This window comes from Clarias gariepinus, chromosome 23, assembly GCF_024256425.1.
Source record: "Clarias gariepinus isolate MV-2021 ecotype Netherlands chromosome 23, CGAR_prim_01v2, whole genome shotgun sequence".
Taxonomy (NCBI): Eukaryota; Metazoa; Chordata; class Actinopteri; order Siluriformes; family Clariidae; genus Clarias; species Clarias gariepinus.
In genome coordinates, this window is record NC_071122.1 from 8,851,828 (window position 1) to 8,862,908 (window position 11,081).

The 11,081-nt window shown below is 36.2% G+C and overlaps 2 protein-coding genes across 2 annotated transcripts; both read right to left on the reverse strand.

Annotated features, from left to right (window-relative positions):
- Window positions 1-814: 814 nt before the first annotated feature.
- LOC128511226 (ADP-ribosylation factor 4-like) lies at window positions 815-3,643 on the reverse strand. The gene is made up of 6 exons (XM_053483983.1): window positions 3,486-3,643; window positions 1,996-2,076; window positions 1,680-1,789; window positions 1,486-1,557; window positions 1,268-1,393; window positions 815-1,153 (listed from the first exon to the last, which is right to left on the reverse strand). Exons 1-6 carry the CDS (start codon window positions 3,550-3,552, stop codon window positions 1,067-1,069), a joined length of 543 nt encoding a protein of 180 aa, XP_053339958.1. The 5' UTR covers window positions 3,553-3,643; the 3' UTR covers window positions 815-1,066.
- A 5,013-nt stretch (window positions 3,644-8,656) lies between these two features.
- LOC128511634 (ADP-ribosylation factor 4-like) lies at window positions 8,657-10,575 on the reverse strand. Its single transcript, XM_053484577.1, has 6 exons — window positions 10,413-10,575; window positions 9,798-9,878; window positions 9,480-9,589; window positions 9,286-9,357; window positions 9,068-9,193; window positions 8,657-8,952 (listed from the first exon to the last, which is right to left on the reverse strand). Exons 1-6 carry the CDS (start codon window positions 10,477-10,479, stop codon window positions 8,866-8,868), a joined length of 543 nt encoding a protein of 180 aa, XP_053340552.1. The 5' UTR covers window positions 10,480-10,575; the 3' UTR covers window positions 8,657-8,865.
- Window positions 10,576-11,081: the final 506 nt, after the last annotated feature.

Here is an 11,081-nt window from a genome sequence, read left to right on the forward strand (position 1 = left end):
TCTTCTAATATATTATAATTTCTATAGATCATAAAGGGATTGATGTGGATCGTCAATACGTGAAGTGTTGTGTCATCAGTTTAATATTTGTAATATATGTAAGCAGTCTCCAGTGTCCGGTCCTTTTACCAGTAAGAAATGATAAGCAGATCTTAAAATAATAAAATTCAATGAATGCTTGTATTTCTTTTGAGTGCAAGATGTGGAAATAAGTTGAGAGAATTGTGAAGGATAAAAGGGCTTGGAAGTAAAAAAGACCGAACCAGGAAGGCAGTATGGTTTGGGCATGTTCATTGTGTGCAAACAGTCTAGTTTAAAGTATGTGTAAGAGAAAGGACAAAAAAAGGACATACAACGATTGGCCATAAGATTACAATATGAAACATTATGCTCATTATTGTGTAGGTTCCCCTTGTGGCACGTGGGCTTGCCTGCCTAAGACCTCTGGTGGTGTGTTGTGGTGTCTGGCATCAGGATGTTGGCAGCAGATTTTTCGTGTTCTGTTGGATACGGGCGGGGCTTCTGTTTATCAGACTTGTTTGTGGTCTGCATCCCAATTGGATTGAGTTCTTGGGAGTTTGGAGTCGGGTTGGCAGCCTACATCTCTTTGCGTGCTGCCACATACACGGCAGGGTCTGATGCACCATTGACTTTTTTTTCTGGCAATTTTTGCTACTTTGGCTTTTCTGGGATCAGACCCGATAGGCTGGGTATTGGTCCCTACAGGTATGGGTGAGGCTTGAGTGCCCATTATTCCGTCACCAGTTTACTGTATATAATTGGTGAGTTGAAAAGACATTCTACTTTAACAAACCAAACTAACAAAAAAGTTTTATTAAGTTTAGTCATAGATACATAATATACAGTATAGAGGTATATTGGATAAAATGAAGTCTAATTTAATTTAAAGGCACAGAAGTAGCAATTGTCAAAAAATACAAGTAAACTGACAAATATTTACAAAAAATAGCAAAACCTTTTAAAGTGCTCATGTTACAGTGAATCCCCTTTAATTATACAGTACGTGCTCCTGCATAGGAAAATATAGTGTCCTTTTGATGCAGTTTTATCTTTTGGCGATCTGATCAGTCATCCAGTCCAGTCCCTCACATAAACCTGTTCCGTTTATTGCACAAGTCGACTGGACGTACCACTGAGAGGAAAGCAAACAGACACAAAAAGATAGTTTGAGGATTTTTTTTTTTTATTACAACAATCAACATCAAAGTTAAATCTGAAAACATTCTCATTATTATGATCTACTCACAGGTCTGCCTTTCATCATGCGCATTCCTAGTTTCTCGGTCAATTCGTGGACCGGCATCGCGTTGGGCAAATCCTGTTTGTTAGCGAGAACCAACACAGCGGCGTCCCTCAGTGCATCGTCCTCAAGCTAAAGAGAAAGGAATCAAAGCTGTCATTGTTTTATTTCTATATTAATTTCTGTAACATGCTATAAGTAAACAGAATGAAGCATGGATCTACCATGTTCTGCAGCTCCAAAGCGGCTTCCTGGATGCGCTCACGGTCGCTGCTGTCCACCACAAAGATGAGGCCCTGCAGCAACACACAACATATGATACTCATTTCCCCAAAAACTTAATGCCGGATTCATTACACCTTAAAAGGTGGACAGTATATAAAGTATAATGTAGATTAAGGTTGGATTATAAACTCACCATAGTATTCTGAAAGTAGTGTCTCCAGAGTCGTCTGATGACGTCCTGCCCTCCAACGTCCCACACGGTGAAGGAGATGTTCTTGTAGTCAACCGTCTCGACGTTAAAGCCTGCGAACATTCAGGTGTCTGATCATGTACGGCTGATTTATGGAAATCGTTTATAATATACTTCAGTTTCTGATCGTCTTAAAAAAACTAAATAAAAAATATCAAACCGGGAATGTGGGAAAGAATAGCATCCTAAGGTCATGTAGTTACAGTAGCATGTAAAGTAAGGAAAACTGCTATTTATTGTTCTCTTTTACTCATCTTACCAAGAGTGGGAATGGTGGTGACGACTTCCCCCAGTTTGAGTTTGTACAGCACAGTAGTCTTTCCAGCTGCATCCAGACCAACTAGAAGGAGAAAAATCACTTGAATTAATTTCATTTCAGAGACGGCTTTATTTCCAAATTTTTTCAAGTTTCTAAATGACAAAACAAATAAAAGTAGGGATACCCTAAGTCAATATATTATTTATATTTAATAATTAGATATTATTATTTATTACTATAATTTTACAATGTATTTTATATTTATACATTTATACAACAGTTATGTTGGGATGCAGGGATGGGAATCACCAGAGATACACCCCATACGATATTATCTTGATAACCAGGTGCCGATTCATGACTGTATTGCAATATCACGATTTTATAAATACCCTGGTTCGCAGGGTTGTGCACAGACATTTTGAGGGGCAGGGGCTCAAGTGAAATAAAGGGCACTTCTCATAATTACGTTTTTTTTTTTCTTTCTTTTTTTAAACAAAAAAGTATATATATTAACGCAACACTGACTTCCTTTTTAAAAAATAATTTAAAAAGTTAATTTTATCTTGTTCGCTTCAGAACTCCTGACCTGATATTTGGACATACTATTCTTCAATAAATATATTTGTTTGACAGGGAAGCTGTGCGCAAACAGGAATATATATTATTTTTCAAAAAAAAAAAAAAAAAGCACCCCAGAAAAAAAGGCCACTTTCTCTCCAGGAATAAAAAGGGCAGGTGCTCAAGCCCCCTTTGATCTCTATGTGTGCACGTGCCTGCTGGTTCGATATTCTTTTTGCAGGACACTGTGCTGCCTGCCAATGTGTGAACAGTTTAGAGCACCACCTGTAGGATGATACAGGAACTGCAACATGTTACTTCTTCAAATGCAAACAAATATAAAAAAATAAAAATAACATAACATTTTGGAGTGTGGTAATATGTGAATTGCTACACTGAGGAACTGTGACATCACTGACTCTATTTGTCCCATTAAATATGGGACTGTCCACAAAACAAGTTGATTTCTGTTAGTGAAAGCTGTAAACACTTTGTGAGACTTTGTCCTGGTGACAAAAATGTTCAATAAACTGTCCTTACAAAGAATATCACGATCTCCGAGATTAAACATATTTTCTTTGTAAAATAATCTTTACAAGTCCCTGTGAATTAGTCTTTGTCCTGATATATTATCTCTGGGTTTTCCTCTGTCGCCCTCGTATTAGGAACAATCTGATAATTTGGATTTCTATACATTTTCTCACACATTTTATACTTTCCATACTTTCCATTATTTTCTTTTAATAACGCTGTTAAACGCGGTATAAACAAGTATATAAAATATAAAACCAATTGAATTAAAAAGAGCGCGTTAATAAAAAAAAACTGTGATTTAAAGATCCTGTTTAAATGAAAATGAATCAACGCCTAGGGACCAGTGAGAGTGGAGAAATGAAGAGACAGGAGACAGAGTGATGAAGTGCACTCACCCATCAGTAACCTGACTGGCCTCTTCTCAATCAGACGGGACAGGATGGAGGCAAAAAAGTTTCCCATAATGAAGAAGATGAACGACTAAACGAATAAAAAGAAAGAAATGCTGATGGATTAAGACTCCGGAGCTTTAGTGTCTGACAGCGCTGTCCCTCTCTCTCTCTCTCTCTCTCTGTAGTGAGTAACGAGCCGGACTCCCGGGTTATATAGGGAGCAGCGCGCGCATACTTTCGCTTTGATCTGCTGACACGCGCGCGCTTCCAACACAGACACAGACACAGCAGGGAGGTTTCACGGCAGGCAAGTCCAACGCGTTCCAAATGACGTCACTTCCTGTATGTATATATACTGTAAAATAATTAATTATATATATATATATATATATATATATATATATATATATACAGTATATATCGACATACATACACTACCGCTCAAAAGTGTGGGACACTTTTATTGTGATTACACAATAAATTAGTCTAAATAGAAAATATAGCAAAAAAAAGTACATATGCTGACATTGGGTCTGAGTTAGAAATAATGATTTTTGGTAAAACTGATAAATGTTCTTTGGCTTCATCAAATAAAACCACCTTTTGCAGCAATTACAGCCTGGCAGACATTCTAGCTGTCAAATGTTTAAGATAATCTGATGAGATTTCACCCCTCGCTACCTGGAGTATCTCCCACAAGATGGATTGGCTTGATAGTGTCTTCCTCCGTACCGTACAGTCAGGCTGTCCCACAACAGCTTGCTGGCCACTCCATTAGTCACTAACTTTAATTTTACTTTTGAAAGTACTTACATACTTCATTTGTGTGAAATGCATGAAAATGTGTTTTTCTTTGAAAAACAAAGAAATTTGCAAATAATCCCACTATTATATTTTGCCTGATGAGAAGTACAACGGTATAAATAATAAGAATAGACAATGAATTAAACTTGTTAAAATGTTTTTCTTCTTCTAATATGATTTTTGCATAGATTTGTTATATGGCTCATTAATACAGAGACTGACCTAGTCACTGGTCTTAATTCTCTTCCTGACAGGAAAACCAACGACAATTTAAAGAAAAAAAAAATCCTTCTGCAAAATGACTTCTATGTGTAAGACCACAGTTTTCCATTAGGTCAAAATCTATTAATATTTAATTTAATAAAATTAAATTATTAAAATGTAATAATTAATAAACATAATCAGTTTTTCTGTCCAATTTTTGACAGTTATAATTATAAAACGAGTAAAACCAATGATGGACTTTAAAGCTATACATAAAATTGCAATATTAATTATGACATTTCTAAACAAATGGACCTCTGACACACCTTCTGCATTCATCTAGTGCTCTTTATGTATAGTACTGACCTTTGACGCCTGCACAATTTTAAATTATCAAATGTATCTAAAAATGAAACTCTGCTTGTGTAATAGTAACAACAATGACATATTTTAGGATGACTTATATTTATTTCATATAATTAATTATCATAATTCATTGTTTCATGATTTTATTGTTTCACTTGTTTTATAGCATTTTGATGTTATTGTGAGTCAGATTTATTTAATAAAAAAAATCTATAGATGAACATATGTGACAAACTATAAATTATAGCACTTTCCAACAATTTAGCATTTCACAAGCACTTGCCGAAAGTGGCGTCATTTGAAACGCGTTGGAATTGCCTGCCAAGAAACTTCCATCTTGTGTGTGTGTGTGGGTGTGTGTGTTTATATACTGTATATACTACTGTAGCTGTGCCCGCCACATCGTTCGCGTGGAATACCAAAAAAAAGCAGAATCAAAAAACAAAATAGCTACTTAAAGTCCGTATTTGCAAGCCAAGTGAAATAATAAGTATGTATAGTACAACAAAAATCAAAGCGAATTCAAGATCTGCATTTCAAGCTTTGTCAAATAAGAGCAAAAAACTTTTAGAGAAAGAAATGTTATCCACATCACTAAGCAAATTCTAAAGATCTGATTTTTGCTAGCTAAGTCAATTAAGTAAAGCATTTGAACGTTTTATATATTCCTTCCTATAGGGAATGTGGAGAAAAGGCGTGAGATCGCTTTTATTAAGTTTTAAAAATAAAAATCTGTTGAATTGTGAGATGAACTAATGATTTTTTAAAGATTGTTTTTTAATTCATATTCTGTATTAGTTATTAGCAAGTTTAGAATACATCCAGCGTCACGTCGTTTACATGAAAGTACGCTAATTAAAAAATAAAAATACGTTTAGTAGTTTTTACGTAATTCGAGCACAAACAGATAAAAAAAAATCAAAAAACCATCTTGATGTGGTCTATTACTCATCCTATATCCCCCAAATTATATTACATCATAATCAAATTATATTACATTAGGGCATTGGTGGCTCAGTGGTAGATTGGAAGCCTCAGGTTCGATTCCTGCGCACTTCTCAAACCCAACCCACTGAATGCAGTGCTGGTCCTAAGCCCTGAGAAAATGGGTGGGTGGCTGGTCCGCTGTGGCAACTCCTCGATGGGAGCAGCCAAAAGACCAACAACGACTTTATGTATTATATTAAGGTGGCACAGTGGTGTAATGGTTAGCACTGTGGCCTCGCACTTCCAGGGTCAAGAGTTCGATTCCTGCCTCTGGTCTGTGTGTAATTGTGTGGAGTTTGCATGTTCTCTCTCTGCTTGTGGATTTCCTCCAGGTCAGTTTCCTCTTACAGTCAAAAGACATACAGATTGCCTGTAGTGTGTCCTGTGATGGATTTTCACTTTGTCCAGGGTGTACCCCGCCTCATGCTCAAAGTCTCCTGTGATAGGGTCCAGGCCCCCGTGACTCTGTACATGATCATAAGCATAGAAAAGGAATGAGATATATGATATGATATGATCAGCCGATTGCAATAACACAAAGGTTAAAGTTGCATCATTTGGAACGTGTTGAATTGACCTGAAGAAAACCTTGTGTGACAGGTTCCCATGTTTTCAAAGCCAACATAACCGCTCACTATCTAGACTGGAGAAAAGATCTTTACCCCGTCTCTCTCTCTCTCTCTCTCTCTCTCTCTCACACACACACACACACATTACATATAGACAAGTCATTAACCGCAGGAAGTACACAATATTTCAGAACTATACAGAATATATTGCAGTCTTTATTTAAACCTTATAGCTCTGTATAGCTCTTAAAACAAACTGTACAATGTTGTTATGTATATTATAAAAACCCTTGTTCGTGTCAAAATTCTTGTCCCAATAAACCTGATTCTGTTTCTATTTTGGCAAGTTGTGAAAAGCTTTATGAGTTTTGTACATAAACAAAGTACCTTAAACTACACCTGCTTACGCCTGAGCAGCACATCACTTTTTAACATAATTATTGTACACAACAAATTAATCAACTTTATGTCAAGATAAATTACTAATGAACTTTCTAACTTTTCAGCTGTTCAGTGGCTAGGTGTGTTACTTTACTTCATTAATTGACTTACAAACAAGCAGATTAAGGGTGTAGAATCTGTAGAAACTGTGATTTTCCGGAAAGTAATTATTATATAACAGAAAATCATTTGCTTTGGTTCACTGCACTCCTAAACAAGCAGAACAGCAGAAATGTCCCTGGTTATTTTTACTTTTTTTTTTTTTTACGACTATGTCTTACGACAAAATCTAAATCCATTGTTATAAAATTATTAAAAAAAGAACGAAAGAAAGAAAGAAGTCAACCACCCTATTGGCACAAGCATATGTTGGTAAGACTGTTATAAAGACTGTTATAAGAGTGTTATTGGTCATATAATGTCTTAGAATTAAACCTTTGGAAGCTCAAGGGGAAGTATTTGTATAATGTAACTATGCCACAGGTTAATTATTCGTGTGTTGTTTATCCCCAACCCATTAAATCAAAATGCATTCATGTGCAATAAACAATATTTTAAGCTCAAGGTGAGTTTGACAATGTCAAGGATAACCCCTAGAGGGCGCCTCGTTTTGGACTTCATGTCATGAACTGGACCGAGGTGACTAAATAGTTTGGCTACAGCCATTTTTAAAATTCATTTTTGTTTTTTCATCTGTTCTGTTTGAATGCTATTTTGTTTTCTCTTGTGTTAATCTGTTCCTGTTTTCTCCTGTTCTATTGTTATGCTGATTAGTTGTTGGTGATTATGTTTGTTTATTTTTATTACAACATCTAAAGTCTTAACTTCTTCAATTATGCCCCACCTGGAACTACCCCACGAACGCGACAGAGAAAGGATGAGATTAATGTTGTCTTTACGAATGCTCAATATTTTAAAATTTTAGTTAGAAAAAAAGGCCATCCTAGACCATGACCATATCGTATGTATCAACTTCTTTACTGCATTTTACATAAGTAGAAGGTTTGAGGGGATAAGTGTTATTAAGGATATGCGGTGTGTAGTGTAACTAATGAAATATTTTAAAATTTGTTTCAAAAGTTTTTTACAAACTTAATATTTTCCCCATATTTTTATTAAATCAGACATATCATCAGAACTTTGTGGAGTGCCAAATCTCTTCTGCATCCTGATAGCAGTGTCGCATGACACTTGGTGGATGAGGGAGCAGTAAGGAGCACATAGAGAAGATAACAATTTTTAGACTTTTGGCCTGTTTGAGAAAAAAGCATATCAGTCTGAGGCATTTAAATCTTGCTTTTCTGGGATTTTAATTGTCTTCTGGATAAAATCTTTAATCTGGTGATTAATATAAAAAGTTTGAATTACAGTTTAAATATTTCTTGAAGCTGAAGTTATAGTGTTGTTCTGATAATCACCAGTCAGATGATGACCTGTAATGAAAGAAGGGAAGAAGGACCAGAGAGGAAAGACGTATTCATAATTAGTGGCATTAGTTCAGCTGATGGTTTATCACTTCCACCCTTCAGCCCCCTATCAACGTTGATTTTTCAGTGAATAGTATACATTGCCTTTTTTGAGGGATCGGACCGCACAGGCTCACGGGTGAGTATTGGGTGCCCATGGTTCTTTCACCAGTTTACTGTATACAATTGATGATCAATATTAATGCGTTAATGTCATGGCGAATAGTGTAATTGCTGAAATTAATAGATAAAAAAAACATTCTACCTTAACAAACCAAAGTAACAAAAAAGTTTTATTATGTTTAAAGTCATAGATACATATTATACAGTATACAGGTATATTGGATCAAATGAAGCCTAATTTCATTTAAAGGCACAGAAGTACAGTAGCAATTGCCAAAAAATATAAGTAAACACTGACAAATATTTACAAAAAATAGCAAAACTATTAAACTTTTAAAGTGCTCATGTTACAGTGAATCCCCTTTAATTTACACAGTACGTGCTCCTGCATAGAAATATAAATAGTGTCCTTTTGATGCAGTTTTATCTTTTGGCGATCTGATCAGTCATCCAGTCCAGTCCCTCACATAAACCTGTTCCGTTTATCGCACAAGTCGACTGGACGTACCACTGAGAAGAAAGGAAACAGACACAAAAAGATAGTTTGAGGATTTTTTTTTTTTTATTACAACAATCAACATCAAAGTTAAATCTGAAAACATTCTCATTATGATGATCTACTCACAGGTCTGCCTTTCATCATGCGCATTCCTAGTTTCTCGGTCAATTCGTGGACCGGCATCGCGTTGGGCAAATCCTGTTTGTTAGCAAGAACCAACACAGCGGCGTCCCTCAGTGCATTGTCCTCAAGCTAAAGAGAAAGGAATCAAAGCTGTCATTGTTTTATTTCTATATTAATTTCTGTAACATGCTATAAGTAAACAGAATAAAGCATGGATCTACCATGTTCTGCAGCTCCAAAGCGGCTTCCTGGATGCGCTCACGGTCGCTGCTGTCCACCACAAAGATGAGGCCCTGCAGCAACACAAAACATATGATACTCATTTCCCCAAAAACTTAATGCCAGATTCATTACACCTTAAAAGGTGGACAGTATATAAAGTATAATGTAGATTAAGGTTGGATTATAAACTCACCATAGTATTCTGAAAGTAGTGTCTCCAGAGTCGTCTAATGACGTCCTGCCCTCCAACGTCCCACACGGTGAAGGAGATGTTCTTGTAGTCAACCGTCTCGACGTTAAAGCCTGCGAACATTCAGGTGTCTGATCATGTACGCCTGATTTATGGAAATTGTTTATAATATATTTCAGTTTCTGATCTTCTTAAAAAAAAACTAAATCAAAAATATCAAACTGGGAATGTGGGGAAGAATAGCATCCTAAGGTCATCTAGTTACAGTAGCATGTAAAGTAAGGAAAACTGCTATTCATTGTTCTCTTTTACTCGTCTTACCAAGAGTGGGAATGGTGGTGACGACTTCCCCCAGTTTGAGTTTGTACAGCACAGTAGTCTTTCCAGCTGCATCCAGACCAACTAGAAGGAGAAAAATCAGTGAAATGAATTAGTTTCATTTCAATCTTTATTTTACATTATGCATGATGAGGTGTGGTGTTATTTTAAAAAAATCAACTACAGCATGTTTTGAAAACTTGAGTGAAGGAGATACCCTTGGTCAAACATTACTCAAGTAAAAGTAGAAGTCCTACATTTATATATCTACTTAAAAAAATACAAAAACTACTCAGCTTTAAATTTACTCAAGTTTTAAAGGTAGTGAGTTTGTATTTGCTTGGAAACATTTATTTCCACCAGCTCCATTGGTAATGTCCACAAAACGAGTTGATTTCTATCGTCACTTATGCGAACTCTAAACACTTTTTTTCCTTTTTTTCAATTTTCAGCACAAAAAAAATCAGCTTGTAAAGTGAGAAAACGGTCCAGGGGGTTTTAATGACTTGTATTGGTGACTCCTTCCATAGAAGTCAAATAAACCTGTCCTTAACGCCTAGGGACCAGTGAGAGTGGAGAAATGAAGAGACAGGAGACAGAGTGATGAAGTGCACTCACCCATCAGTAACCTGACTGGCCTCTTCTCAATCAGACGGGACAGGATGGAGGCAAAAAAGTTTCCCATAATGAAGAAGATGAACGACTAAACGAATAAAAAAAGAAAGAAATGCTGATGGATTAAGACTCCGGAGCTTTAGTGTCTGACAGCGCTGTCCCTCTCTCTCTCTCTCTGTAGTGAGTAACGAGCCGGACTCCCGGGTTATATAGGGAGCAGCGCGCGCATACTTTCGCTTTGATCTGCTGACACGCGCGCGCTTCCAACACAAACACAGACACAGCAGGGAGGTTTCACGGCAGGCAAGTCCAACGCGTTCCAAATGACGTCACTTCCCATACGTGTTTATGCACGCACGCACATACTGTATACAGAACACACATTAAAAAAACAAATCATCTTAACAAATTAAAATATCATCACAAAGTTTAGTTTAGGATTTATTTCAGCAAATCAAAAAGTAAAACTCATATATTATATACATCCACTACATACAGACTGTTACATTTCAAGTGTTTGTTTCTTTTAATTTAGGTAATTATGGCTTACAGCTAATGAAAAAACTAAAATTAAGTATGTTTCACCTTGCACCTTATAAAACACATTATTCCCAGTTTATTGATTAACCAGCAATGAACAATAGTTCAAGTTGAGTTGGCCTTAGGTTGAGA